The sequence below is a fragment of the Nyctibius grandis genome, chromosome 12 (assembly GCF_013368605.1).
Source record: "Nyctibius grandis isolate bNycGra1 chromosome 12, bNycGra1.pri, whole genome shotgun sequence".
NCBI lineage: Eukaryota > Metazoa > Chordata > Aves > Nyctibiiformes > Nyctibiidae > Nyctibius > Nyctibius grandis.
The window spans coordinates 1,945,717-1,967,330 of NC_090669.1; the positions used below are offsets into that span (position 1 = coordinate 1,945,717).

General features: G+C 45.3%; 1 protein-coding gene across 1 annotated transcript; it reads left to right on the forward strand.

Annotated features, from left to right (window-relative positions):
• ZDHHC1 (zinc finger DHHC-type containing 1) lies at window positions 1-20,229 on the forward strand. The gene is made up of 11 exons (XM_068411504.1): window positions 1-64; window positions 2,654-2,872; window positions 5,238-5,413; window positions 6,025-6,126; window positions 6,960-7,084; window positions 7,420-7,578; window positions 11,043-11,155; window positions 16,932-17,017; window positions 17,611-17,704; window positions 18,649-18,757; window positions 19,115-20,229. The coding sequence occupies exons 2-11, from the start codon at window positions 2,654-2,656 to the stop codon at window positions 19,639-19,641; spliced, it is 1,710 nt and encodes a 569-aa protein (XP_068267605.1). The 5' UTR covers window positions 1-64; the 3' UTR covers window positions 19,642-20,229.
• The last annotated feature ends 1,385 nt before the right edge of the window (window positions 20,230-21,614 follow it).

Below are 21,614 nucleotides of genomic sequence, written 5' to 3' on the forward strand. Positions count from 1 at the left end.
GTGGGATGGTGATCAAGGCCGTCAGCAGTGAGAGCCAGGGCAGCTGCCCCAGGCTGGCCCACAGGTGTGTGCTGTGACATTAACCTCACGTTCACTATAAACGGGAAAGCTGCTGGGGCTGGGGGGCTCTTTGCTCTGCTCTCCTCTCCATCTTTTCTCTTCTCAACGGTTGTGATCCCTGGAGGAACTTGCCACCACTCTATGGGCTGAGTATAACTTTGTGTCTTTTCTATTAGTAATGATATTGGTTTTCTTATTTTATTAAATCTGTTTACATTTCAACCCACCAGTCTCCCTCCCTTTCCCAATTCCCTTTCATGGTTGGGGAGCGGACGCTGGGTGATAGAACAACTGGTTATTGTTTAGCCCTGTGTGTGGGCTAAACAGAGACATATAGTTAACAACCATCAGCTCAGTTACCTCTCCTCTGTCTACGGTGACCAGGTAAGCCCTGATGGTGAATTCATCCTCTGCTTTTTGTGTTCAGTGTTTTCAGTAGCTGGGTAGAAAGGAGCACCAGGCATACCCACAGCATAGGGCACCCTGCTGGGAAGGGGAGATGCTGTATCCTCGAGTCTCTTCACATATAGCTTTGTTTTTTATCTGTATCAGTGGATAATCAGTGCATCAGCTACAAGAGAAGCCATCGAGTCATAAGGGAAAGGCAAGAGGAACTTTGCTTCTGAAACGGGACAGACAAAGCGTTACACGTGGTTTCCTTCCTTCTTGAGGGTCTGTTACCAGACAGACACTGCTGTGGTATGACTGCAGCCTTAGGGATAGTTCAGCCAGGAGGTAGCTTTAGTTGCAATTCATCACGTAAACAATTCTGTCGAATTCTACAAATCTGCTGATATTAAGTAATATAGTGTTAAAACCATCTAGCATTATAAAACAGCAAAGTCTTGCAGCAAAATGGAGATTCCAGGGTCTGGGTGGGCCTGGCTCCCCCACTCAGGCTTTTATGAGGAGAAAGGAGAAACCTGGGAGTTTCTTCAAATAATGAGTGGGTTTTGTAACAGGTAGCTCAAAGTGAAGCGCAAGCAAGTTTTCAAAAACCTAATGAGAAGAATATCACGTTGTTAGTAACTATGTCTTGCTGTTGATGAACCAGTTGCCATGTAGCAATTCAAACTCTGAATGCAGGCGGATTCTGCTAATTTCCTCAAAGCCTGAAGTTAGGAATTCCTTTTTCCAGCCTGCTTGTCGATAAGACTGTGCTGATGAGCATCAGTGACATTCCTTTGTATTCTTACCCCCTACTTCTCTACCAGTTGACCCCAAAAGGCATTTCCAGCCCTTTGCCTGGGACTGAGGCAGGACCTTTGGTGTACCAAGATCTGAATCGTTCTGCTTGCTCTTTCAGCATGTTGCTGTGCTTGCTGTCTTCCAGCCCTTTGGCATTTTTCTGGTACTGGAAGCACTACCAAAAATACCACAAGTGAGCTAGAGACCTCCTCCTTTTCTTTCAGCATGCTCATGTGCAAGTTAATCAGCCCAATTGAAGTTGCTTATCCCTGTTAGATGTTAATTTAACATCCCCTTTGGTTACTAAGGAACAGTGAGCATGGTGCAGAGGTACCTCCAGTCAGCTCAGGTCCTGCAGAGCTTCTTCAGGCTGGTTTTGCAATGCTACCCCTGACTGACTGTACTCTCTACTATCTGTTGCACCCCAGTTTTCCCTGAAGCAGTGCAGCCCAACTCGCTGTTGTTAAAAGCTCATCCTGGCTCCTTTGCGAGCAAAAAGCAACAGCTAATAATCCAACACCAATTGAAAAAAGGAGAAATTGCTTCTGAGCTCGTAGCTGTTGTGCAAACAGGAATCATAAACATCATGAACTTTCCAGGTTATGGTTCATAACTCATCTTTGCAGTTAAATCTTGCTTTCTCCTGCCAGGAGTCCAGACATTGTAGGACAGCTGAATAATGAAGCTGCTTCCTGCATGGATGTCCTGCGTGTGGAACTTTCTATTTTGTTTTCCTAGCAACAGTCTGCTTTGTCCTTGTGTTGTGGAGTAACTCCTGCTTCTTTTCCCCCTTTTTGTTGTTAAGTTATCAGTTCACTTTTTCAGTTTCTGTCTTTCCCCCTCCTTTGTTGCTGACAAAGGAGTCTCTGTTATCTTGGATGCTGTGTAGCGCTAAATTGCGATTCCAGACCACGTGCTCCAGTGGGGCCACCAGCTCTCCCTGCACTTCTCTGCGCTAGCTGGAAGGAAAACACGGTGTACCTGCCACAGGTGAAGCATTTGTTCTGCCGTCATCCGTAACAGCCTTCTGACAGGAGCACATCCCCAGACCACAGCGTATCACACTCCATCTCCAGGCTGCCACCAAAATACCCTCTTTGCTCTTTTTACTCAATTTAGGTCTAGATCCGTTCAAAGACTGGCAAAACCTGCAAGTTTCCCTTAGCTGGAGGTTTGGGGGATTGTTTCACGCAGACATCAGCGCTTGCTTTTAGAGTGTGTGTTTTTTCCCCTTTTGTTACTATTGATAACAAATCCCTGTGCAGAGAGAAGTCTCTCCTAGATAAGTAGCTGTTTTAGTCTCTCCAACTTTCTGTCCATCTTGGAGCATATCTCCAGGGCTGGGGCTTAGTCATGATATTTTTTGTATCACAGGTTTTTTGTTTTCCATTTTTGATTTCTGTAGATGAATATCTGCAACAAACCTCCCAATAAGACAGCTCCAGAGCATTTGGGCGAAGCTGTTCCTGAGGTGCAGGTCCAACGTGCTCGAAGGAACGGCTGGAGCTGGCCCTTACACCTTTTGCAGATTACTGCCTGGTTGCTGTACCTCTTCTTTGCACTGATTGGCTTTGGAATCCTGGTTCCTCTCCTGCCCCGCCACTGGCTGCCTGCTGGCTATATCGTATCCTTTGGTCAAGAGGAGAACACGGACTGTGATAAACTACCAGTGGGATTTTTTTTAATAGTTGTTAGGTAGCATAGAAAGCATAAGAGAAAGCAGCTGAGCCAGAATCTTTTTCTGAACTATAACCATAATCTTGATCTTCCCCTGTCTATGAAAACCAGTTATTTTGAGATCCTCTCTGCCCTTCAACTTTAGGTAGGTCACTAACATTCTGCTTGTCTCCTTCATACTCTCTGCTAAGGTTACTATCTTTACCTCTGAGGCTCTTCTGCTGTCTACTTCTGCCTATGTGTCTGCTTTGCCTTCTGTTATTCTTCTCCAAGTGTGCTGCAGGGTCTGAGGGAAGTCATACTGAAAAAGCCCCTCCTGAAACATCCTTGCTGCGATGTTTTGCACCTCCCTGTGCTGACTGACTGAGTCTTGAAGGCAGCTTTATATGCTTGTGATTATACGGTGGTGTGGTTGGTTGCGATAGCTGGCAGTCGATCTTCTCCCAGAGCCCTTCCCTGTCCTCTGTAGAAAATCTGTGAGTGGAAGACAAGGTGGTGTAGTGTGAACCTCAGAGGAGGGGTCTGTTGTGGGACAGTTTTGAGCAGCAGTTTACTACACATCTAACTGTCCTGTAAATGTGGGCAGTATCACAAGATGAGGTGCTTACACTGTGAAGGCGTCTTGTGTGCTGCCCAGCAAAGCCTAACTCAGCCCAGCCCAATGTGTTTTCCACCTCCTGTCCTCAGACCACCTCCCTAGAGCTGTGTGCGCTTGCTGCTCCTGCAGCTGGGAAGGAGAGGGACTAGAGATGTGCTGTGCTGGGGAGCAGACCCAGTGCTCCCAGTGCCACCTTGTACTGTCACCTGCACCCAGGACTTCCTCAAGGTCAGGGCCTGGCTCCTGATGGACTAGATTGTCTGGGGAGTGGCAGACTGGAAGCGGGTATCCTGAGGTTTGAATCGAGTACTTAACATTCTGGTGAGGGCTTATAATTTGTGAGCACGTGTTTGCTTTTGTTATCTCTGCAGTAACATCTTCCTGGTGAAAATAAAATCGACTGAGTGGCTCGGTGCCGCTTGGTGCTTTCTTAGCAGATAACCAAGGAGTATTAGAGAGACAATCTTGGGAAGAGTTCTGAAGGGACTTACATCATTTATACATCTGGTTTATGTATGTCCATGGAGCCTTTGATATGTTCGGGATGCTTTTGCTTATCATTTAGTTACACCTGTGTGATTTAGGCATTAGCTCCCAGTGGTCTTATGTCTACTTACCTTACCCAAACCCTTGGTATTATCAGGGTTCAAACCTTGTGAATTTGTCTACCAAATATCTTCATAACTCAATCTAAAGTCACTCTAATTCAACAGATTAATGTATCCCAAAGTTAATAAAGCACTAATGTCTCTTTTGTGTCGAAGGCAAATCCCTTCCCATTCTGCTACACCAGTCCTCAGAGCTCCAGTCAGCTACACCTCTCAAATACCTCCTTTTTCTCCGTACTACACTGCTCTCTTTCCCCTAGGCCTTAGTGTGGTCAATGATGTGCACATCTGGGTGTATAACAAATAAACCGGACGGTTAATTTTTGCACGTGTGCTCATTTAGTTGCAGTACATTGAGAAGCAAACTCTCCAGCACGGTGGTACTCGAGGCACGCAGGATTGATGCTTTGCATTTGTATATTCTGACATATTTATATATTCTTTCCAAATACCAGCAGTTACCTCAGGTGTCTGATCTAAAGTACTGCTGAAGTGTATTTGCTCTGACTTGCTACTGCATTTAAAAGTAAGAATCCAAACAAGTAGTATTTCAAGAAACAATGACACGTCGTGGATATAGTCTGTAAATTGTGTAGGAGCCTGCTTTAAAGGGGTGATCCTCTTCCTTGGGATTCTGACTACGGAAAAGGAAAGCAAGTACTAGTTCCTTGATGTGACATTCTTCTTTCTTGGAAGTTTGGTCTTGTGAAGGGGTGTGTGCGTGGCCTTAACTGACTGTGCCTTTCCAAGGAGTCTGTATGGACTAAGAAACATGGACCTATGCCAGCAGTCTGCATGTGGGGTCAGATTCTGGTAAGTAAAGGTAATTTTTAAAAACTCCTGTGACAGGAAGGACATTTCTGTGAGGCAGAGTAGTACAGAACGAGGAGGGTTGTTCCTGCAGATTTAGTTGTCTTTTTTCCCAGAGGAATATTTATTACAGTGCAAATGTCTCCGTTAATAAAGCTCAGATTAATGTGCTGCAATCAGTTATGTTGTGATTTCTAATTCTAAGCCATATATTTCTCATCTGTGTGGGCTTTGTGTATTAAGGATAAAAATATATGCATTATATCACTCATACAATCCTTAACTGTGTACTTCAGTGTCCAGGAGCGTGTTTTATCTACCATTTAGTTGTTCATCTTACTGCAGTCTCCATTGATCCTGCGGATGCAAATGTGCGAGAAAAAAACTATCTAGGGCCTCTGGCCACCTTCAGTCGTAATCAACATGCACATGTCATTGAGAACCATCATTGCAATGTCTGTGAGGTAGATGTGTAAGTATCTTCTCTTTTCCTTCTGCTGCTATGTTGTCCTCACCATTACACTTCATCGTTAGTCTTTAATGTCTAATAAGATTGAAATTGAGCCCCTGAAGCTCCATAGCACGAGTTAAACTTCGTCCTGTGGCATGGTTCAGTTCATTGGGTAGGTGCCCACTGTCAAATGTGTGCAGGGTTCTGTGTTTTATTTAATTGCTCGTGTTGTGTGGCGAGGACTGTGCTGTTCCATGTTATCTGGATGTTGGTGTTTGACCTAACAACGTGTAACGTGTGCATGTGTGCTTGTATCTGGCTAGATGCTAATACAGTAGCAGGAAATGCTTGGAGGGCAGACATGAAGATCAAGCTTTGCAGAACTACTAAAGGGTTTCAAATAAATCAGTCATCTCCAAGTTAGAAATCATGCAGTGCATTGAAAGGCAAATCCTGCAGTGTTTGGGATCGTGGTCCAGTGATGGCCAATACGGCAGATATGTTTGGGTGTTGGAGTGTTCCTGATGCAGAAGGTTTTCTATTATCAGGCTTTCTACTGCTGTATCCCCCTGTGTCACTGGAAAGTCACGGTAGTGAGCTAAGTCACACTAACACCATCCTTTCTTTGGCAGGAGTGCCAAGTCAAAGCACTGTGGAACTTGCAACAAGTGTGTGTGTGGCTTTGATCACCACTGCAAATGGCTCAACAACTGTGTGGGAGAGAGGAATTACTGGTAAGAGCCTGACATTGTGACAGGAGCACAACGCTGCCCCAGTAATGTTGCCCCTTCTCTTCCCAAGATTCTCCTGCATCTCAGTCCAGTCTGTACTCAGCCACACAGAACCACTTTTCTTTCAGACCCTGGCTGAATAAAATCAGTCATGACAAAACTAGATGGGAAATGCAAGCATGGTTATGATATTCAACTAACCAGGGATAAAACTCCTACACTTAGAATTTTGTAGCTGAGCATCTACGAGTAAAAGCAGAGAACATAATCTTATTTTTTGGTATTAGAAAAAGCTCATGGGTGTTAATTGGGTGTACTTAATGCTTCTGAGAGCTGGAGTGGGAACAGAACCATGATCTGTTCCCATCTCTGAAACAACCTGCATCTCGATTGCCTGCTTTCCCTACGAGACTTGCCAGTTGATAGGAGTTACAGCAGCATACAGACACCTCTAATCTGTGCCAGGATTAAGATAAAGAATAAGGCTATCACTGATTATTGCTTCTCAGTTTACTTTCCTGCACTAAAACCACATGGAAAGCAAAGAGTTGTTACTGCTGGGTGCCACATTACACTGCCTTCAGATTTTGTGCAGGGAGCTCTTTGTCTGTCCTACGTATACTTGGCTGTTTTGTAACCATGGTTGCTCTAGAGGGTCACAGTTTGGTCCCTCAGGGTAACAAATCAGACTGTTGACCAGGATCTATCACAAGTGTAAGGAAGCATCACAGTAATTTGGGATAGCTGTCTGTATCTCTGTGTTTATTAGAGGTTGGGATTTTGAATTGTATGTGTGATGTTATTGAAACCACTCAGACGTCTCACCTTCTTGGCAGGCTCTTTCTGAACAGCGTGCTGTCTGCCATTCTGGGCCTCAGCCTTCTGCTGCTCGTCGCTTGCTACGTCTTTTTGGAGTTCTTCATTGACCCCACGATGCTTCGCTCCGACCAGCGCTTTGATGGTACTGGCAGTGCTTCAGTTGAGCATCCTGTGAATCAGCCAGCCTATCTCGATGTGGGATTGGATCCCGTGGGCTCTCCTGCTGAGGAGGAACTCCCATTCCTTACTCATTCAATTTTGTTTCTGTAAGAGTATCTGCTCAGCTGGACAGAATGTCTTTCCTCACAGAGCTAACTGCTCTTCCTAAAGGGCCTTGCAGACACACAATTTCTTAGGCCTCTAGTGCACAATGGGTCTGCAGCTACTTTTGAGTTAACAATATTTCCAGCTGTGAAGTTTAGTTAGAGATATTTAATACCTGGACAACCTCCTTACCTCCAACTCTTTGTTTTACAGCTCTAAAGAATCACACGGACCGCTGGCTCGTGTTTCTTCCTGCAGCTCCTGTGGAGACGCCGGCATCAGCCATTTTGGTCACGGCTGGGATTTTTATTCTTCTGAGCCTAACGTCCGTGATCCTGCTAGGCCACCTCTTGACCTTTCACATCTATCTCGGTAGGTATTATGCTCCTGTCATCTGCATCCCCATTTCATTTTCGCTTAGCTGCTTCTACTCATTCTGCATTCGCTGTGTGTTCACCCGTGTCGCAAATATACCCACACTGTGCAAGATTGCCACTGAAAAGGTAGAAAATTTGGGTTTGACATTATACTTCTGATTTTCCCCCAGTACCAGGTAGGCTTATCAGTGCATGTGAAACATGGGGCTTGCGTTGGGCCTGTGCCCAACATGTGTCTGAAGTATGTTATCCTGGAACTGAAAGCACGTGGGAGAGCAGGAGAGAGGCCACATGGGATGAACTGGTTAATTCCAGCTCAGTGCCAGCGATGGCAGATTCAGATTGGCTCCGCATATGGGCTTTTGTGTGTCTCTTCACTGTGCTCTCCTGTACTTCTGTTGTGTGAGAAAGCCTGTTTCTCCGTTACCCCAGAGAAATGTGGATGTTATTGATCTAAATTTTTAATAGGAGGCCTGGCGTCCAGGTCAAGGTCCCTTGATGGAAGTTGTACCGTATTGACAGCAAAAGACTTGTGGAATTGGGAGGTTTTCAGAAAGGCTCCTCATTAGATTGCCTGCTCCTCATTAGATCTTCTCCTTGTTGCTCTGTCAAGAAGGGATATTTATGTTTGTTTATGTACAGATGGACACCAAAAACCTTTTCTCAGCCATCGTCTAAAATGAAGCCTATGCTATTTGGCTGCCTGCCATAAGTCACGACGAGAAAAGATCTGACACTTGGGGTAGCTGGTGGTGCCAAAACTAGGGAAGAAGGGCTGTGGTGGAAGAGGAATGAGGATGGCAGTTACAGAGGACCCTTGGCTGGATTTTTAGGTTGTCAGTTAACAGCGATGCAGATGCCAACGCAAACTAGGTGAGCCCAGACCAGTGCAGCTCCAGAAGCAAAATAGTTACGCTGCTGAAGTGTCGGGTTTGATGGGTGAGTGTTCCTCAGCTGGCATTAAGGTTACAGGCACCGAGGTCACTGGCTCATTTTCCTTTTACAGCCTCTTTGAGCTTAAATTTGGTCACGCTGTGATTTTGCTGTCTTGGTGGAATTGAAAGTTGACTTTGGGTTAATGGAGATGCCTGCAGATTTCAAAGGTCGATCGAGCACTGTGGAAGCACTAAAAGCCTAAGAAAGCTGGGGCTGCTCCAGGAAGATTTCTTTTGGATGAAAAAGAATTATTCGGTGTAGTACTGAGCGGTATTTATCTGTCTTTGTGTACAACTTCCACAAGAGGGTGCTCCCTCCTTGGGATAACGACATGCTTTCTCCTGTCAAACAGAAACGTGCGTGTGTTCCACTAGGTCTGCTCTGCCTTTGGGGGATTTTTTTGCTGCTATTGTCTTGGGATGATTTTTTTCCCTCTTTCAGAATACATTTTCAGCCAAATTAACTTTTATTTCTGACCTAATTTGAAATGGTTATGCCTTACATGAAAACAGAATTTAATTATTGTTCATTTTTGTTAACATTTGATTACATTAAAATCTGCTACCCCTGTTGAAACTGGTTCCAGCTGTGCAGAAGTGTGGTGTGCAAGTCCTCGCTTAAAAGGAGCAATGTTACCATATTGAAGCCTATATTGTGTGTTACATAGAGTATGCATTACCCTTACAGCTGGGATCAGAGATAGACAAAGTGTGTCTGGTTTAAATTCCTTTTATTTCACACCTGTAACTGTCAGTAGTCTCATCTGACTGCTTTAAGGTAGACAGTGTTGTAATGAACCATTCAACCTCTTTTGGGACTAGAAATACAGTTTACCAATTAAAACATAATGAGTATTTCTTCACAAAGCTTTTTATTAAGTAATTAAATTACAGAAAGAAAAGAGCACCCCTGTGAGCGGTATTGCATTTAAGCTTCACGTAAAAAAACCTGGCTGAAGTCAGGTATGACTGTGAAAATTTTAGAATCTAGTTTTGTTACAAGCACAGTGACGTTTTCAGAATTACTCTCCTGATTTTAATTACTTGCTGCTGTCACTCAAAAGGGAGGAAATGGGTTATTCTCAAAATAGTGGGGCCATGTATTCAAAATTACCAGTCTTGAATGAGACTCAGTTCTCGAGGCATTCAGTGAAGCATGGCACTTCAGAAGTTTGGAGGGAGGATATTTTTTTTTTTTATTCAATACTGAGAGGCCAATAGTAAGCAGAATAAAAAGAAAAAAAGTAGTAGGGAATATAGGAAAGGATATGGGGCTCTTCTCAGGCTGTGATTACACATCACACAGTATGTGCTGCAGTGTTATCTGGCCAGAGAAATGCAGTATTTTTTAACTAAATAGCTCTATTAAAATATTCTAAAAGTTACACTGTTAAGTATTTGGAAACCAATAAACTCTAAATTAAAAATGGTTTATAGCCCTTTGCTTATGAAGCAGTATTGTGTTTCTCAAATAAAGCACAAGGTACCACTGCACTGTCCCCACTCATCGCTTGGCTGCAGAGTCACATTCATCTTTATGTTTTGTCTTCCTGGCCAAATGGCTCTTGAATTCTTATTTCTTCATAAGGTCATTGCTTTAACGAGGTGGGGGGCATCTCCTCTGCTCTCCCCCACTTCCCTGTGAAGCAGCCCTCTGCTTAGGGCATGGTTTTGAGAGGTAAGATATTACTGATAGGAATGTCTTCAGGCAGAGGAAGGGTTTTAGTCTGGATATCCCACCTCCCAGGCATCTGCTTTAATTACGACGCTTCTGTAAAAAAAAAAGAAAGAATCACTACCAGACTGCACTAAAAACCTTCAGCATCCATTTCTGGGGTTTGTGTCTAAAAATACTTACCATAACAGGGTCATCATGGGAGGAACGTCTGAGTTTTGGATCGTTGTAACGTTTTGGGTCTCATGAAGAAACCAAGCTGCTCAGAAATGTCACACGCTTTTGGTCATTCGTGGAAGCAGATGTGTTTGTGTGGGGGAGCCCTTAAGAGCACGTAAGCTCAGGCACCTGTAAACTTTGTGTAAACATGTAAACATGTAAACATGTAAACTATTTGGCACCAGACGGGCCGGGCATTTAACGCTCACTGGTTTGGATGTTACATGGCTCAATCTCTTCTACAGGACACGCTAACGTGCTGAATTTCTGTTCTCCATTTAGCATCACGTACCTTCTGACGACTTGCTGAGCTTTCTCTGTGATACAGATCTTACCCTTACTGGGTATGAATTATGGATTTGCTCTGAAACGAGCTGAACAAATTACTGCAGTACAGAAGGCTGTACTGTGTAGGCGAGGCTTTAGAAGAATAGTGGGGCTATGAGAAAACGGGATGATGACAATAAAGGATATAGTAAGATATACAGTGCAAAGGTACTTTTGGCTTAGAGTATCAGCCTTTTCATGTTGATAGTTACTGTTTGATTGTATAGTTGTTCTGGCTGTTTGCACAAGTGTAATCAGGGAGCGGCCTTTCCTGCACTGACAGCTCTCTTTCTTTCCTCCCAGTGTGGAACAAATTGACTACATACGAGTACATCCTGCGGCAGCGTCCCCAGAAAGCGGCGAAAGGGGAAGACAAGCAGCTGGAGTCTTGTCCCCCCCAAGTGAGACCCAGTCAGGTACTCGTTGTACTTCCAGTCCTTTTCTCAAAAACAGCCTCGCTTGTCCACAGTGTAAAATATGCTTCACTTTTGCGAGCTCCAAATTTTAGAGGCAGTTGGTAGAGATAAAACTTTAGAGGTACTTTGGTGGAGTTAAGTAGGACGTGAGAGAGTGTAAGGCCTTGTAATGTGATGAGCACTTTAGGCCTAAGCAAGTACTGCTTTCACAGGAATCAATCCCACCCACTCTCCTCCTCCACTCGTTTTGAGCCCTGTTATCTATTCTCTTCTTCCAGTGCAGCTGTTCGTTACAGTCAGGCAGTGAACAGGGTGGGGGAACTCATCTGGATAAGAATAAACTTTATTAAAAAAATAGTTGAGCTCGTATTTAACTGGGCTGGCTCCCTCCCATTTGGTTCACCAAGAAGTCACATAAATGCTTGTGTCAGCACAAACGAGGATGACTGAAGAGTGGGAAGGGTCCTGTCACTGGAAAGGACAGGGCCATCTGTTTCGGTGGCAGTGCACGTCTTGCTGGCTTATGTGAACAGTTTCACAGGTCAGGACTGAAAGCGAGAGAGGCTCTAAAGCTGGAGAAACTGGGGCTAATCATCGAGCAGCTGATAATACCAAATAGTTTAATAACCATCTTGAAAAGGAAAAGGACACCAGTCGTGTTCAGAAATGACCCAGATATCTGCTTTTCTTTGAATTGAGTCTACATAGTGATAAGAGTCCTTGTGATTACTGTGATGTTGAGCTGTATCTCTATAAAAAGAGTTCCACAAGCTCTTTAATGCTGGTACACTCTGCAGTGGCATATATATTCTGCTATGAATTGAGAGGCTCAGTGTAATTTATTTTGCTGCGGGGCAGTTCTGTCTCTGGAGTTACTCAAAATTTGACTGGACAAATTCCATACTGGCTTTAACAGGGGATTGGACTAGAAACTTCCAGAAATTCTTCCTAGTCTAAATTATTCTGCGATCCCATGTAACTCTATCTAGTTTTATACAACTTACCTACAATACAACCAGTTTTATATTTCATAAGAAATTAATTAAATCCAAGCTTCATCCAAGTATTACATGTAGAGATACTGGGATCTCTCTGGACTCATTCATAGTTTTTCCCTATCAAAGCAAAGGGCTAAGTGAGCTAATTCCTTTCCTTATAATATGGAGACCCCAGCTTTTCATGTACATTTTTTTACTTGGAAAAGTTGAACTTTCAGTTTAAACAGGAGTTTCCACGACAACAAAAATATTTGGCACTTTGTCTCATAGAGCTTTGCTTACCACAAAAATTAACACAATAATAAAGCATTAGCTCTAATCATTTCCTAGTTACTGAATTTTGATTGATACTGAAAATATCTCCTAACAGGGGTGGACTCTGTGTGTGTGCACATTTGGGATGCAGCCATTTGATGATGTTCTCTTGTCTGCACTGGTGCTTATCTAGATATGTGTGAATATGGGTAATTAGAAGCAGCAAGCCTGGAAGAAGCAGGGTGAAAAAGGAGTTCTGTGTTTCAGGACTGCAGTTAGGACCTTGGGGAACAAGAAAGACTGGATGATGCCCAGTAACGTTGTTAAGAAAAATGTTAACCCACCAGATTTTCCTTGTTTCTTACATAGCAACCAGAGATAAACACAAACAAATAGATTGGAGTAGGAGTACACCAACTGACTGGCCTTTTGTAAGCTGTGTTGACTGCAGCCTTCTTTAGCTTGAACACAGAAACCCTTTGTAATTGAGCCAAGATGTTGCAAGCAGAAAATGGAAATCATCCTCTTCACACTTTTGTCTTTACTGTTCATTCATTTTAGGGAAGAAACATGCATTTCCCCTTTAATCCTTGGGCTTGAGCCTTATTCAAGCTTGGGTGTTGGTTTTGGCTTCAGTTTTCTATGTTTGTCTGTGGTTAAGTCTTCGGCTATGTTCAGGTTAAAGGATTCTTATGTGCTTGTAGAATCCTTCTCAGAACATGCACAAAGTAAAAACCCCCTAACTTTGCACACTTGAGTGGTTCAGGTGTCACAAAAAATGCAAAGCAGTTGGACATGTACAGCCTTTGCCTCTATTACTATGCCCAAAGCAACACGTGCCAGTAACAGTTTTTTCTGTAGGCAGTTGCATAGCAGTCCAAAGAAATATAAACTAACCCAAAACTGATGCTTTCATGAATAATTGCCTGCATACCAGGGAGCTGGCTTTCATAGGGAGGCCAGCTGGGATGTGAGGTCTTTTTTTTCATGTTCCTGAAGCTTTGAACTTGCTCTGGGCACCGATTCAGGTTGGTGAGGTTTGATTTTAAATAATAAACACGGATTTTACTCCAGCCAGACAACACTTCAGGGCACTGAAGTGGATGATAAGAGCAGCTGCAGCGGGTGAGGGAGCTGAATTCATCCTGAAGTTGTAACCATGAAATTTGCGGTGGACACAGCTAGTATTCAGCCTCTAGAGGAGGTCTGAGCATGACCAGGATTTGTCAGGTGGCAATGAACTTGGGCGGTCTGGTGATTTAGCAGCCTGTTTTCAGCAAGAGGAAAAGCTGAATCCTAGTGACCCAATTGCAAAGGGTGGCTTCGTCTTGCTGTCCCAGCTGAAGGACGCTGGCTGTCCTGCTAACGGTGGGAGCAGAGGGAGGCGGGGGCTCTGCGCTGCGGTTGTAGTTTTTGTCACACCGAGAGAACATTATATTTTCTACTGATGGAGTCGTCTTCTTGTTTCTGCTAGCCAGCTCTAATGGGTTACTCTTTTATGTGGCTGCTTTGGTTATACATAATTTATAAAAGGCTGAAATGGACAAAATAGATTTTAAAAAGCTCTTTCACTCCCTGCTTGGCAAGAGTTGTTCATGATGTTCTCAAGATGTCCCACTTATTGATCTCCTTTGAAACACCAGTCCTGCGGTCCTGTTTGTATGCTGCGGACATTGAACCCCGATTGTTTCCCGTTACTGTGTGCTGTCCTACAAGGATGTCTCCTGCTGCAGCTCATTTCGGCCACGGTGTGCTTTCCTCTGAAAAACCTACATCTCCCTGCCCGCACACTTACAGTGACACAAGGCTGTGCCTGGGCTCCTTCATTTGTGGCTCAGGTGCACGAGGTTTGAATGTAAACATTAGGAATTTGGTCCCCAAGGAGCTTTGAGGAAACATTTATGTACATTTGGTGTTCAGTCGATGATGAGCCATGATCTGACTTGAGTTACAAGTTCTATTTGAAATACACGTGGTCGATTTTGGCAGATTATTGGATAAACCCTGCCTGTGATAGCCTCAAATAGCATAATCCTCAAGTCGGGAAGTTCTAATGTTTGGGATTGCTAAACCAATTCCCTTCAAATTTGATGTTACCACCTCTAAAACAGCTGCAAATTATTTTCCACCTCTTTTTTTTTTTTTTTTTCTTTACAAGACCAATTAAACTAAGAGCACGTTACAAAAGGCTGAAGCCTTTCCAGTTTGGCAACACTCTTATCTAACAATTACTTGAGTGCTGAGACTCCAGACATTGATGCCAAGATGTTCAAAAGCAACTAGTCATTTTGGAAGTATCTGTTCTGGTGCGTGAAGAAGGCTGGCCAAAGTTGATCAGAGCAGCGTGCTGGCTCTGACACTGGCCAGCTGTGGATGCTGAGGAGGAGTGCAGGGGTTGTAGTCCCCAGTACCCTCTCCCAGCACTCGGCAATATGTTTTAGGGGCTTTTGGAGCACAGAGCTTTGAATGGCTTTGTATTTGCTGGTTTCTCACACAAACTTTTCTCCTTTCTTCTTGAATCCATGTGACATTTAGCACCTGCAGCCTTCTATGGCAGCGAGTGCTACAGGTTATTTCCATGCTGTGTCAAAAATGCAGCCTTTCTTCTGTTTATTTTTGAAACTACTACCTGATTTTTTTCATTTGATGCTCCCTAAATGTTGTGTTAGAGAGGTGGTAAACAATTATTCCTCATTTGCTTTCTCCACTCATATCTGCCCTGTGTATTTCCTCTGCTGACTGCAGAGCCCTGGCCTGTTAGCTCTTGCACAGAAACTGCTCTATACCTTTCATTGGTCACAGAATCACTCAGGTTGGAAGAGCCCTCTGGGATCATCGAGTCCAACCATTGCCCTGACACCACCCTGTCAACTAGACCATGGCACTAAGTGCCATGTCCAGGCTTTTCTTAAACCCCTCCAGAGATGGTGACTCCACCCCCTCCCTGGGCAGCCCCTTCCAATGGCTAATGACCCTTGCTGAAAAGAAATTCTTCCTAATGTCCAACCTGACCCTCCCCTGGCGAAGCTTGAGGCTGTGTCCTCTTGTCCTATTGCGGTCCTGTCACTCTTCTCTGTACCTTCTTCCAGGTCTTCTGTGGGAGAAGATGCTGGGACACTACAGAGAATCCAGTGTCCAGGCTGCTGCTGAATTTATTCAGTAACATGAAACTAGTTTTTCTTTTCTTTTTTGTGCCTTTCCTTTTCATTCCTATCAGCTGAAACGCTTTCTTGGCTGCCACTGAATGTGCAGCTCCGTGAATTCTTTTCTAGTTCAGACCATTGCTTTGTACGTAAAGTTTACACTGCTTTTCTCCACATGCATCACTTTACATCTAGCAATATTGATTTGTGTGTGCCATTTTATCACCCCCTAATTCAATATTGCAAGAACCTTCCGCAGCTCTCTGCGGCTGCCTTTCATTTTTATTGCCTTACATAAGGGAGTGTCATCACCAGACTTCATCTCGCTCTTCTTGCTCTTTTGTTGGTGGTTTATGAATTTGTTGAAGTGCAAAGGCCCTGGGTCTCTCAGGAACCCGTTTGTGGGATGTCCACTTCACTTTCTCGAGTTTGCTGATCAGGCAAATAGGTCTTCATGAGCTTGTTTAAGCTTTTTTGGAAGGTAATGCCTATTGCATTTAAAATCCCTCTGTCTTTACCACCACCTTAAAATATATATGTGTCTTTATGGTCACTGCACACTACAATGTTTAAGAGGAAGTTGTCTTGCTAATTATTCAAGTTTAAGAGCAGCTGAAAAGTAGTGTCCAGGTTCTCCTGAGCAAGGTTTATCCATTTTTGACAACGGAGCTTCATACCCTGCATCACTTGGTACTCTGACCATCGTCACTGTGTCCTTAGGAGGGGGAACTGGGAGCTCTTTTCTGCAATGCATACCCTTGGATTTAGGAGGCTTATTCATTGAGCCTTCCTATACATCTGTGAAAGTATGCAACTTTAAAATTCAGGGTGGCATTACTTTGAATTCATCTATACCTGAGGCAAATGAGCAATATATCACATTCTTTTTTAAAAGCCAGCACTGTTATTAGCCATACAGGATTCACACAAGAAACAGAAAATACTTGTTGTTTTTCCTGGGTGTTGCATGCTTTCATTTGCATCACCTCTGCTTTGAATTTAAAAGAAGTTTTTTGCATTCACTGCTTAACTCCTGTGGTTGAACTGTATAACTAACGGAGGCTCTAAGAGGTATTTTGAATGTGGTCCCAAGAAAGGATTAAGCTGGTCTTCATAAGTGTGCTCTGATTTGATTTTGAGTCACATGAAATACTGGCTGGACTAAATGAATGAATCAGGGACTCTTAATTGTCTCAATCTTGGTTTTCCATCTTCTTCAGCAGCAGACTCCTGCTGAGGTTTGACTGTGTTAGCTCTAAGAGAAAATGCCTGGCGTGTGGCTGAGGAAGGAGGAAGCAACATCTGTCGTGAAAATCCCTCTTCTCCACTCTGTGTCCATATTGGTCTGAAAATGTTAATTCTTTTTTTTTCCCCCCCCAGGAAGCAGACTTTTTTTCGGGTAACCCTGGCTATACAGACCCTGGTATTCAAGTAGAGGAATTCTCAACAGTAACTTCAGGAAACGGGTGAGTAAAGTTGTAGATAGGAGTCTCCTAGCAGCGTGTATGGTGAATGGGAAATTGTCACCAAAGGCACTGATGGACCCTAAGATAAAAGTATTTAGGAGCATAGGGAGTGCCAATGTTTTGACCAAGGCATGGTGAAATCTTTGAGTTTCAGGAGGGTAAATACCTGCAGGAGTACTTGCCTCCCCTCCCCTGGGAAAATATCTTTCCCAGAATACTCTGTTTAGGCTGTTTTATATTAAAATTACTTTAAAGCTGCCTGATTTGTCCTGGAATTCCTATATTGAGCTCATTATAGTGATATGATTTCAGGTTGTCGAGAGATTAACTACAACAGCAAAGTTTATAACACAGGCAAGCACTCATGGGAAAACACCATCCTTGTCTCTTAATTAATCCTTGCCTATTAACAACGTCCCTGGGGGAGGGAGAGGAAACCCTTCATATTTTGCATGTTGTGCAGGAAAAGTTACCCTGCGGTTTTGCTGCAAGGCGAGGGATGCTTTGGTGGGGCTGATGCGTATGTGCAAGCACAGCGGGCATCAGAGTTAAGTCAGGCCTAAGGGAAGCGTCTTATCTGCTGTGTGTCTTAGCTTCTCAAAGCTCTACATCCACAATGATGAAGCTGACCCCGAGCAGAGCTCCTCCCCTGACCTCTCATCTCTTCCCTTTGCGGTCCCTTCTCAGGTAAGCAGGGGGCTCGCTACGTCCCATAACCTCTGCAGCTGACGCGTCACCAAGGTGCCTGGGTGCACGCTCTAGTGCGGACCGTGGCTACCTCCCCCTGTCCTCAGCATGCCCATGCAGGTGTGGCTGTGCCCTGCAGTCACGACATCCAAGCGATACTCTCCTGCCTCAGCTCACGCGTGATCAGATATATTCTGCAGTTCCTTCATAAGCTCGCAGCTCCGCTGTAACACGTAGAGCCTGTACGATATCTTGCTGCCCCAGTGCAGTTCAGTGACTGTATCTTTCCTGCTTCGTCGATGTAACAAGCTGTGCATGTTTGTGTAGAGCAAAATCCAACAGTTTGTATGTTCCAATGTGGCAGCTAAAGATGGTGTGTGTGGCTATGAAGCTTGAGCGTACGAAAGTCAAGTTTTCTGTGCTCTTGAAATTCACGTACCTACGCCCAGATGCTCTCCCCCCTTGCTCGAACGGCAGATGCTGGTGCTCTCCCCCTTCCCTCCAAGCTTATTAATCAAAGTCTTGTCATCCAGATGATAAGAAAAATTCCTTTTCAACTATACTTGTATGTTGGACAAGAGCACGCTCGCTCTCTTGGGGTGTCCTGTGCTGTGTGACTTTTGATCCCCTCTTCTAGTTTGGCTCTACAAATGCATTTGTCCACCAGTGTCTCATACATCCTCCAGCTGTATGAGACAACAGGTACCTACACACAGAGAATAACTGTATGCAGACAGTGTGTGTTCATTAAATACATGTTCTTTATCATTGCTTTATAGTAATTCAGTCTTAAACTATAACACAGTCTTGGTCTTTGGTCATACCTAATGCTCATTATTAAAAACAGGAGGAATTAAAAAGAGGTAGTTAAAAAAAAAAAACCTGTCTCATTGCTTTGGGCTGATGAAGTGACTTCCCTTCTCTCGGGCCACTTGTTTTCACAGCGACAGAAAAAAAGAAGAAAGAAGTCACATAAAGGCTCATCCTCAGGAATGGACGGCAGATCTAAACCACACGCCAGACCCTGGCCCTCCTTCCCAGATCCCCAGTCAGGTGAGAGCGCACTGCTCAGCTTCGCTGCTTCTGGACTGCATTTCTGGTTGCCGGCACACCGAAATGAAGTGTGTCATGAAAACCCAGCACTGGCAGAAAGTTAGCTTGCCTAAGAAAGGAAGATGAGTACTTCTGAGAGCTTGGAGATAGTCTAAACTGATCAGACTCGGGTACGTTGCGGAGTGTAGAATTCTGCATGCTTCCGTATCTAATTTTCCATAAATACGTGTATGATTTTCTTTAACACTATTGCATCAGCCATATCAGAGTTTCTGGGCTTGTTGATGTCGTTGTGGGGCTGAGGGATCTCTCTCTTGCTCTTCTTACGCTTTCTTCTCCCTTTCTTTCCATCTGTAGAGTTCCCAGATGCTGCCACATCTTCCCACAGCCTTCGCCTCTTAGCGCCAGCTTTTCCTCTGAGAGCTGCTGTGCCCCGCAGCAGCATCAGCCTCATCCAGGCGGCAGAACCCCCAGCTGACTATCACTCAGAGTCTGCTGAGTCCATGGATGAGATCCCTGTGGCTCAGACTCGCCTCGGGAGCATGGCCCTTCATAGGCCTCCCAAGAATAACTCAAGCAACTCTCAACACTATCCCTTGTCCGCAGACAATCCCAGAGGTGGCGGGAAGAAGAATCTGTATTCTGGGCACAAGGTAAAAAGGAAAAGCTGCCAGCCAAACAGACGTGTGGAACAAGATCTGGAATTTTTTTCCAAGATTCCTGCTGTGTTTGTAACTAAGAGCAGTGGAGAACCTCATGTCTGTCAGCCCCAGCCCAGCGAGAGCACATCCGAGCCACACCACAGAAAATGCACCAGCAAGCAGCACGTGGGCAGGCATGATCCATGCTCGAAGGACATAAGGACAAACACCACAGTGGCCTAGTGATCAGCTTTCCAAAGCTGTAGCCTTTGGGGACAAGGCAAGAGGTTCTCTTCCTATTTGTACGTTGCTGTTCAAAGATCTTGACTCCAGTGGCTCATCTTTTTCCCTGGAGGTAGCAGCATCCCTTTACCTGCTGCTGTCCATCTTCCAGCAGAACTAGCTGAGAGGCAGTAAAAACCCCACTGCATCATTGTTTCTGGCTGCCTCCTCCTAACCCAGGGGTGCCCCCATGCCCAGTTCCATTCTCCTTGTCAAGGGGGAACAGTCTCCCCTGACAGGGACGTGCCCAGGGCTGCCACTGGTTAAGGACTGCAGCGTTAGTACTCCGTAGAGCGCTGAGGACTCGTACCTGCACTAGGTGCTTGCTGTCAGACTGCAGTGAGACATTCCTCGTACTTGACCAAAGGCAAGAGGCAATAAGCACAGTAAACCTGAGGTAAGCATGTTGCTAGAGAGAACCGGATTGCTTTCCGTGGGGAAGGGCTGTAACCTCCTGGCCCTCTGCACGCTAGTACTGCAGTAACTTTCAGGGAGAGTGCACGAGGCTACATCTCTGCTGTTCCCTGCACCCCAAAAACTACATTTCCCATCTGCCTACACCCTGCCAGTCTTTGGATCATGTGCAGGGGCTTCAGCAGGTGGTCAGGGAGTAACCACAGCTTTCCACTGTGCACCCTCAAGCCAAGTTCACCAGCATGTGCTCTGTGAGGCAATGTAGTTTGACCTGCTCCACCTTCCCAGCAGCCTGGAGTGCCCCACAGTGCAGCTTTCTCATCAGAAGCTTTGGGATACAGCAGGTCCTGAAACCATTCCATTTCCTGGGCTGCCAGATCCATATTAGTCCACAGCCAAGCCTGGATTCTCTGTAGTGCAGAAAAATCCTGCAGCAGACACGGGCACGTAGCCAGTGCCTCGAGTCACAGCACCCTGTGCTGCTGGTGGTGAGAAGCAGAGAGCTGTCTGGGCTGCACTGCAGCACCTCAGCTCTCCCTGCCCTCTTGGCTTCACTGGGCAGCGTGTCCTGTCCCAAATTCCTGGCTGAGCACTGAGGCTGCCAGCAAGCCCAGGTCTGCCTAGCAGGGGTGCTATGTAAGTCGAGCTAAGGTGTTCCTCCCTTCGCCTAGCTCAGACTGCGAGCGTTCAGCAGAAATGGTGCTGAGCAGGACAGGGTATCTGGGGACAAATGCTCTTTGGGGACGGCCAACATGGGACAGGCAGGCTGGACTCCCAGGTGTGACGTACACACTTCCTGGCCTGGCTGTTGCCCATCATCCCAGTGCTCACGCTGGCTTCTGCGCTGCTCTGAGGTCCACACAAAGTCCGCTTCCCCTGGAGCTTTAGGCCCAGATAGATTTCCTTCTGGAGAGCAGAGAGAGGCAGGAAGGTGCCTGCTCTACGTTGAAAGCCTCAGCCCATTCCAGGAGCACCCCTGAACGCCCATAGCTGGTCCAGCTCCCTTGGGAAGCACCCCAGCACTATCACCTGGCCAACACCATGCTGTGTGGTGCTCCTCATGCAGTGGGCATTTCAAACAGTGCTTGCCTTCAGGGAGAAGGCAAAGTGCTGCAGCTGCTCCTGGAAATGTGATGCTTGCAGAGCTGAAGCTGGAGTAGGGGAATCCTCCCTTTGCTGAAGGGTTTATGGGGTAAGTGTGGCTCATACAGGACCATCCAGGCTGAGCACTCCCTGGGACAGTCCTTGGGAAATTCTGGTGAGGCAGCATAGACACGATCACTGACCCCAGGCTTCTTCAAAGGGCTGTCTTACCGTCCTTCTGTTGTCTGATTTTTTTTTGACTCCTGAAAGAGCTTGGATGAGGAGCTCTGACTCTTCATTGAGTTACGTGAGGCATTGATCAGCAAAAGTGAAGTCTCCTGTAGCTGTTGAAGTCATTACGTCTAAATTTGCAGGAAGGGTTTGCCTGTGGTCACGCTCCTTGCAGCTTCCCTCGCTCCTGTAGCGAGGTGGTGTGA